Source organism: Venturia canescens, chromosome 3 (genome assembly GCF_019457755.1).
Source record: "Venturia canescens isolate UGA chromosome 3, ASM1945775v1, whole genome shotgun sequence".
Classification (NCBI taxonomy): domain Eukaryota; kingdom Metazoa; phylum Arthropoda; class Insecta; order Hymenoptera; family Ichneumonidae; genus Venturia; species Venturia canescens.
The window spans coordinates 5588776-5598100 of NC_057423.1; the positions used below are offsets into that span (position 1 = coordinate 5588776).

At 37.8% G+C, this 9325-nt stretch overlaps 1 protein-coding gene across 2 annotated transcripts in view; it reads left to right on the top strand.

Annotated features, from left to right (window-relative positions):
* LOC122407742 (homeotic protein antennapedia-like) overlaps positions 1-8670 on the top strand; it is a 145725-nt gene extending 137055 nt beyond the window's left edge. The window contains exon 3 of one of the 2 annotated variants that reach the window (XM_043414154.1): positions 559-8670. In XM_043414154.1, coding sequence (XP_043270089.1) covers positions 559-815 — 257 coding nt within the window. In that variant the 3' untranslated portion in view covers positions 816-8670. The remainder of the gene's footprint in view (positions 1-558) is intronic. The other variant, XM_043414156.1, reaches the window with a different exon arrangement.
* The last annotated feature ends 655 nt before the right edge of the window (positions 8671-9325 follow it).

Genomic DNA, 9325 nt, shown 5'->3' on the forward strand with positions numbered 1-9325 from the left:
ACCCCGGATCTGAGGGCCAGATAGAAGTGACGAAAAAATCAAGGCACGAAAGTAAAGTTTCCAATGATGTTCTAGCGACTGCTTAGTCGACTTTTGATTAATTAATGAGTAACAAAGTTAGCAGAGTGACAGTTCCTAGAATAGTAAATTTTGGAGTCTACATCCGTGTATTTTTCAATGTAGTATGAATTTCGAATGTTCCGAATAATTAATTTCAGAAATTTTTCATCACTTCGTAAAGTGTTGTGTGTTATTGGCAACTGTGCCAAGATCGCCACTACAGTAACGTGAGGTATGAGGAAAATGCGGATTTCAGCGTCGCGTTGGTAAACATCGGAGTCAAGCGTGGGCCAGAAATGACCGGTGTCATTATTAAATAAATCAAATTCTCAAATTTCCGATGACTGGTTCCTACGTAGCTAATATAAACGAAGTAAAAAATTCCAGAAAAAATGTCAAGAAATGAAGAAATAGGGAAAAATGATTTTGGGGGTTGTTAATTAGCGATAAATGTGGTCCTCGTCAGGTGTGATATTTTTCTGTCGTTTTGCCATGTTGCAGAGAGGAAGCGAGGCAGACAGACGTACACGAGATATCAGACCCTTGAGCTCGAGAAGGAATTTCACTTCAACAGATATTTAACGAGACGGCGACGTATCGAGATAGCTCATGCACTTTGTCTTACGGAAAGGCAGATAAAAATATGGTTTCAAAACAGGCGGATGAAGTGGAAAAAGGAGAACAAGACGAAGGGTGAGCCCGGTTCGGGTGACGGCGATACGGACATTTCGCCGCAAACGTCGCCGCAGGGTTGAGACTGCGAATGAAATGATCGGTATGTAAAAGTCGATGATGATTGAAAACGATGGTTATTATGACGACGACGAACAGCGGTGAAGATGAACGACGATGACGATGACGACGAGGTTGCCCGAGGTCTTCCAAAGAGCTTCTCAATTCTCTCAGGGTCCAGCGACTCTTATGTCTCCTTGCAGCAGCCGAAGGAGCATCGAGCAGCAAGCACTACCTCCAAGCCCCAGAAACGATGAAACTAAAAAAAATAGACAAAAATAAAAGCCGAGTTTAAGAGACCGACAGCAAGCCAAGAACCCCGAGCCCCTGTTCAACGTGAAAAGACCTCTGACCTTTGCCCCTTAATTACCCCAAGAAACACTCACACTCAAACAGCTACAAAGAACACACATACACACACATAAACACACACTCAGCAATGACGCTTATCTTGTTCATGTAAATCAAGTTGCTCGTACCAAAAAGTTGACAAAGATGTGGGTGCATATGCGGGAGTTTGCAAGGATGGTGGGAAACGATAGAAAAACAGGAGCAAAAAAGCAGGTGTTTTTTTCGCTTTCCTTTTTCGAGACGAGAGAGGCGTGAGAACCGCGTGTGTCGTCGATTCGAATAAAGTTACGGGAATGCGCAATGTGGCTCTAATTGAGATGTAGAAAACAAAAGAAAAATAATAAGGAAACGAAAAAGTAAAAAAAAAAAAAAAAACACACACACACACAATATTTAATACGATCGAAAGATTTATTTAAAAAATTCGAAATAAACAAAAGCGTGAAAGAGAGAAAGAGTGAGAGAGAATGAGTACGAAATCGACGAGAGCGAAGAAGTTTTTAATGAAAATGGATCACCATGCTAATCAGAACCGCGTTAACCTCTATTACGTTTAATCGAATGTAATTTACTAAAGCCTATATTAGAAGTAAAAAGGATTATTATTATCATTATTATTATTATTATTATTATCATTATTATTATTAATATTATAATGTATGTAAAATACTGCAACGCGATAACGTGTGAAAATGCAAGTACGAGTGTGTGATCGTGTGATTGAAACAACGAGAAAAGGAGCAGAAAAAAAAAGTTGCGTTGAAAAAAAATAGCCTAAAACTACGTTCTATATTATTTATTCTTCTACGTTCGTACGTGATAATTGTACGGTATTGTACGTAGACGTTTTGTCGCGCTATAATGTAGATAAAAATGGATATTAGATACTCCTACCCTCCCCCGCCACCATCAACACCCACCCTTAATAAACGGGGGCTTGTAGATTGGACGTTTATAGTACTTTAGACTTTTAGGTAGATCTTATATTATAGACTAACCGCGGCGGCTCGACGAGGTCAAATATGAGATAAAGATAGATAAAAAAGATTCGCGATTCGTGCCAATGCAGTGTAACTTCGATAATGAAATGTACTACGGCCTTTCGCGAATTCTCGTACTCCGAATATGTGATAATTTTTCAACGAGTAGAATTATTATTCTCTCGAATAAAATAGTAACGAAGGGTGTCGATGGAGCTTCGCAGTTACAAGCACTCGTTGGATCGTTTTTATTTATTTTTTTTTGCTCAGTTAAATGGAGGTTAAAAATCGAGTTATTGGCATGATATTTTGAAGGGAATTTTGCGGTTTTATTGTTTCTTTGGATTCGTGATTGCCAGACTCGAGATACTTTTTTGAAATTTTTTTCGATTTTCGTGCCTCGCGTATACGGAGCAATGAGAAATCGGCGAAAGGACGAGCAATTCGGAAAACAAATCTCTCGTTCGAAATCCAAATGAAAAAAGAAGTAGAAGAAGAAGAAAAAAACCGAGCGCGAATGTAAAAGAAAATCCGTGTCGAAAATGCGATACCAGTGAAGAAAAAGTTAAAGTGCGTGAATTAAACAATTTAACCAGCAGCCGGTCACTGACCGCGTAACGATCACGTGTGTATTGTTTAGTGAACCGAATATACGAGAGCTGCTCACGTTTTCTTTTCATCTTTTTTCGAGAGCTGAAAGTGAAGAAAAAAATCTTACACGGACATCGGAAGTGGGAATTTCTGGCGAGAAGAAATCTGAAGAAATGTAAAACGTAATGGAAAAAATTGAACGAATCGAAAAGTGTGTTAAGGACTTTCTCGTGGACGGAGAAGAGTCGCATCGTACTGGTTTGTTCATCGCATCGATCCCAACCAGAGACAAGGTCAGTCCTCAAAACGAATCACAAATTCACTTTATTTTCTCGTATTTTTGAGATATTTACCTTCACGAAAAGTGATCGATAAACGAGTTAGTGCTTCTCGATCATTTTTCCTCCCCTATTTTTCAACCAGTCCATGCAACTGTTAACCGTTCCACGCTCGATCGCACAGTCCAATTGTAAATTACCGATCGAAATTGAAAAAATTGAAAAGATTGAGAAAAAAAAAACAAAAAATGATAGAAATGTAATTTTTAACCGCTGCGACGCGGACGCGAGGCCAAGTTACCAGTGACGTAATAAGTGTAGTAATAAGAATGATTTGCGGAAGCGCGTGGCACTTTCGAGGTCGTTGCTCCATGCATCTTGGGTTCATTTAACATTTGACCGTACTGAATGTAACAATGAAAACGACTAAAATTGCGAATTCACGGAATTTCTCTATTCAGAGCTGCGCTTTTGTTGTTTTGCCGAAGTAAAAAAAACATGATTTGTGTTGTAATTACGTTGAGCCCGGTGATAATAAAACAAAGAAGGATAATGAAATTATCTCGTCAAGCCCGAAACGTTGAACCCGGAAGCAAGGATTTTTGTACCAGAGGTCACTAAACCAATTGCATCACTCTCGTTTTTGTAAATATATCGATGAGGAATAATACGATAAAAATTAGCGAGACTGAAGAGAGTGCCAAGCGTTTATTTCGCATCCGCGCGAATCCTCGATTTCCGGAAACCGTCGAATTTCTCTCGCGCGAGAATTCTTTTTCAATTTTTTCTTTTTTTCATTAACGCGGGTGAAAGACACCATTTCCGGGCTGAATCGTGTCAACGGAATGAAAAAAAAGAATAAAAAATAAAATGAAAAAGTAAGAATTAATTTAAAAGTAAAAAGAAAACACGATGCGCCGCGGCGAATTCTGTGCTGTGTTGTAAAATTAGTTCTACACTTAGTTTATATCGTCATTATTATATGATTATCGTTATTATTATATTTCAATAACGCACGATAATGAAATAAGGTAACGAAGAATATTATATATTATAAATAAACGATGATATTATATATATATATATATATTTAAAAAAAAGTAACAAAACAAAAAAAAGAGAGAGAGAGATGATACTCGAAGTATAGAGAGGGCTCGATTGAGAGCCGGTGAGAATTTCGTTTTTAGACGATTTTTTTAGTTCTCATCAATCTCAACGAATCCGAATATAAAAATCCGCGTGTTTGTACGAGTAAAGCATGTAGAAGAAGCGAATGATGAACCGATATATACGTAAAACGAGGTCCAGCTCGAGCCTCAGAAAGAGAAAAAGAAATAATGATAAAATGGAACAAAATAAACGAGCACGACCGGCCTTTCTTTCACGAGAGATTTATTTATATAAAATTATTGTGAATCTCATGCAATCTCGTGAGTGTAAAAATTCAAGTGAAAAACACAATAAAAAATGATTTAAAAAAATGGGGAAAAGAGAGGGAGAAGAAGCAGAAAATAAAAACGCGAAAATAAAGCTCAGTAACCATCGCTCGTTGCAACTCGCGCGGCATTCACAGTGCAATTTGAGTATCTTCTTCCTTGGTGTACGGCGTGAAAAAATGATATTTTACAATTCTTCGATATTTGGAAGATAAATGGAACGAGAAAAACGTAAATAAATGGATAATCTTGAGGCAAAAGACACGATGAACTTACGAATTTTTTCTCGTCCTCGATAAACTCATCATTTCATTCCATTTTTTGTTTTCCGTTATTCCTGGACCGATTTGATCAAACCTTTTATATTATTGAGCCGCCTAGTACGTAGCTGAAAACCGCCACTGTAAACAATCGCGAAACAATCGCCTCGATCTAATCTATGTGGGTCGATTAATGCCGGCTTCAAAGTGCAGGGTGCGGCCACCGTCTGTGTTTTATATATCAATCCAGAGAATTCGCTGTTGCAGCCTCGCGATCGTCAAAGAGAAGGGGAAATGGCAACCACCTCAGGGCAACGCGTTGCGTTATTCTTATATAAACAAATCACGTATTTCAATGTCCTCGTGCGCATGACGAATCAATTCTCTTTGTGTTACGTCGACCATCGACATCGATAAAGCCTCGAGCCGTAAATTTTTTATGGCGAAAAACCATCCGCACTCTTTTAAAACCCTTGTAGCCATGGGTCGTGTAGCAAGATTTGGTGCTTGCATTTCCCCCGGCTCCTCTAGTGCTCGAAACAAGTCGGCGATAAAGTTCAAAATTATAAGCTTACCGTGTCTCGTTGCAGGGAGCGATCGCGTCAAAAACCGAAAATACGTAAAACTACGAAAAAAATGCAATTTTTCGAAAAAAAAACAAACAAACAAAGATAATTTTTCTAAAACAATTTAATTGGTTAATTCTTTAGAATAAACGAGATAAATATGAACGAGCGCGCGTGTAATTGAAAATTATATATTTTATCTCTACTCGTATGGTGTAGTTGCGTAAGGGAAAAATTGTGGTCATTAATATTGTTATTATTGTACATTAAAACAAAAAAAAATAATAAAAAAGAAAAACGAAAAATACGTAATTCACGAATTGTCGATAAAGTAGATTTTTAAAAACCTCTCATGATCTTAGATAAAGATGAAAATAAAATCATCTATATCGTCATTTCAAATAATATGTAAAAGAATTACCGTAAGCGGAACATCCTCTTGCGTAAGATTGCGTAGAAATAAAAGGAAAAGAAAAAAAATAATAATTGCATGTGTCAGTTGCAGCGGGCGGGGGAAGAGAGTGTTCGAGAGATCGAATTCGACCGACTCTTTCCGGACCCGAACTTTATTTTCTCTCTTTTTTTTGGCTCGATAATATGTACGAGGGCGGCTTTGAGAACTATTCCTGAAAGCGTGAAAAATTAACACGAAATCCGGAGCAACGAATAACATCTCGAAAATCATTATCGCGTGAGCCTCTAGCGGAGCTGTACATAATTTCATAATTAAGTGGGAATATTATATATAGCCCGCGTACGACGCGTCGGGGTCGTAACAATAACTAAAAATAAATTAAATAATATTAATAATAATGATAATAGTAGTAGTAGTAATAATAATAATAATAATAATAATAATAATAATAATTGTAATAATTATAATAATGCGAAACACACACAGACACACACAAAAATTAAAACGAAGAGAAATATAATGCGTCGTGCGAATCAAGCTGTCGGACTCATTATATTATATTTAGTTGCGTAGTATTTATTGATATATTATATCAATGTTATTATTTTTAATGGACCTTCTCATTCTTTCCTCCGTTTTTTTGTTTTCACCGAATTATTATCATGTGTAATAAATATTTTTTACAACGCAACGACGTTTTGTTTTCTTCACGATATTCCGAGCGCACGACGAATTGAAAAATTCTTAATTTTTGTTGTTTTTCGTTATTTTCATTGTTTTTTGTTTCTGTTTTAAACATTTTTTTCGAGCATCATACGAAATACGTCGGAAATAATATTGCAAGGTTGGAGTTGAGCTGCGTGAAAGATTTTTGGAAAAAATCGTCGAAACAGCATTCGTCGGCATCGTCGCAATATCCGAAGGCTTCCTCGTCCTGACCGTTCCGTTCTTGTAACTTCGTTCATCGAGCTTTTTCCATTGATTCGATTGATTTGGTAATTAGTGAAGTTCTCAGGCGGCACCGAGCACTGACGTGCCCAAAGCGAAATTAACGTGAAAATAAAATTGCCGATCAACACACGCTTAACAGCCTCCTTTATCGATCATAAGTATATGAGAAAAAAAATCGAGATTACATGAACTTACAGCTAAAAAAGACAAAGACTGAACAATGATTTGGCGATGCTGTTGGTGTGGCGAGGGAGGGAATAAAAGTGAAAAAAGTGTAGCCGGCTCGTACGAGAACGCGAGGAGAAAAACTGGACAAATTGGAGGAATACGAAAGGGAAATTTTTGTAATCGACAGGGATAATCTTCGAACAGCCACGACGTCTGACGTTGCCGCGTCGAATTCGCGAGCCGCGAAACTCCGTATACGATACCGCGTAGGTAAAGTAGGTACCTGTTTTTTTTAGAATTAAAAACAAATAAAAAATAATTAAAAAAAAAAAAAAAAACAAGCAAATAGCGTTTAAAGAGGAAACACTGGGACGGGTGTACTCGTGAAAATTATTCGACTATTTATTAAATACTTTTACGATAGCGATTAGGGAAGGATGAATCAGTCTCAATTTTACATATACTCCGTGAGCAAAGAGAAAGTAACTTAAAAAGGTACTGGATCGCGTCGAATAATGGGGCGGGGGATTCGATGTACTTGTGCAAATATAATCGATCGCGAAGCAATGATATTTTTTATTGAATATGAGGAATGCCGGGAAGTGAAAAGGAAAAACGAAAAAATAAAAATAAAAACAAAATATTGATAAAAAATGAAGAGATAAATGACAATATATTCGCAGCTTTGTTTGATATTCCTTCGCGAGGCCTAGTTAAAACTCACACTCGAGCCGTATGATCAGTGAAGCCATAACGAAGACAAGAAATCCCCGCTTAACCCAAAAACAAACGATTTATTTTTCCAAAAACGTAACTAAAAAGAAGGGGCATTCTGTATGGGGCATGGAGTGAATTACCAAAATACTAATAATCGAATCGTCTATCCGAAATCGTCGTGAGAGCCTCTCGAGATTGCTATTGAAACGGGGTGTGGTCGCGGTCGCGCGAGGCACGTCGAACTCGTCATCTCGCTCAATCGCGCAGGAATCTCGTTAACAAATGAATTCGTGCTTCGTGAATAATCGTTCGTAAGAGTCTCGCCGCGATTCACAACGCGAATATACTCATGGCCAGCGGTTTCACGAAAGTATATTTATTCGGGCTCACAAGTGCGTGGGTAATTACAATGAAATTTCATTCACAAAATCACAGCCGCTAAATATAAAAGGAACGAGAAATAAAGATATTCTCGGTGATACCAAGACGCTGAATAAGTACTCGCTATACTTACCGGAATGACTAAGTGACGATGACGAAATTAATAATAATTAAGTAAATGAAGATATTATAAATAAATAAAACAAATATATATAAATATATATATATATATGTATATGATATTATTAAAACGTACGGATAAACCTATAAAAATATTTTGTAGTGATCCTGCAGTATGTAAACTAAGTGTACACATTAAAAACGTATGCAAGTATGAAAATGATTAAGTACCTCCGAAAAAAAATACCTTTCGCGCACGCGAAACGAAAAGTAAAATATGGAAAATCATAAAACAAACGAAAACGTGATGATTTAAATTCGAATGGATGACGCGTTCTTCCCACCCCTCCCCTTGTGTGCGTGAGAAATATTATAGTCGTGCGTAATACGTGTGTCAAGCGAGCCATCCAGACATAACGTTGCAGAGAGAGAGAGAGAGAGAGAGAGAGAGAGAGCGAGAGAGTGAGAAAGAGGAAAAGGGGACGATGAGGATGATGAATGAACGATACTAGTATTAATGGCTACTGTGTCGACGAGTCTAAAACAACAACAACAACAAAAACCATATTGTATTATATTTAAGAGTCTGTCCATATTAATAATAACGACATTAATTATAATAACTGTGTTTGGAAACGAGAAATAAATTGTGGTTGAATATGAATGTTTTCGTCGAGATTCATTAACATCAGTTTTATTGATTTACAAAATCCAATACGAAGGATGATTTTATTCGTTGTTTGAAAACTTTCGTTACATCAATTTCTCGATGAATGCCAATGACGCAAGGTGTGTCGCAGCGCAGAGAGCGAAGAGGATTCGACTTTTTCTTCAGAGAATAGGGAAAAGTCGTTAAGGTCGCGGGGGGCCCAGTTCGAAGGGTTTCCTATTCTAGCTCACCGTCGTCTAGAGTTTGCACATTTATATACGTATCGCTGCGGAAGGAACCATTGTATAATCCAAGATGGCCACCGACTCAGAGAGGATTATTATTGGCTAATACGAGGAGAGAGGCTCCGCCTTGGCTCATGGCTCGTGACGGGATGATTTATTGGATTTTCTGTCTGTTCGCCCCTGCAGCACACCGAGAACATACCGTGCCTACTACTACTATGCCCTCTCGCTCTCTCTTCCTCTTTCACTCCTCGATCCGCGTCTCCTCTTTCGCTTTCTCTCACTTCCTAGGATAGTGTTTATATAGTACACCGATGTATGTGTTCTCTCGGCTGTACAAACCGAGAGACTCTTGCGACTCGCCTCACGAAATTCTGACCGAAACGAACAGCTGTGCTACTGCCTTCCTTCCTTTCCCTAAGGTT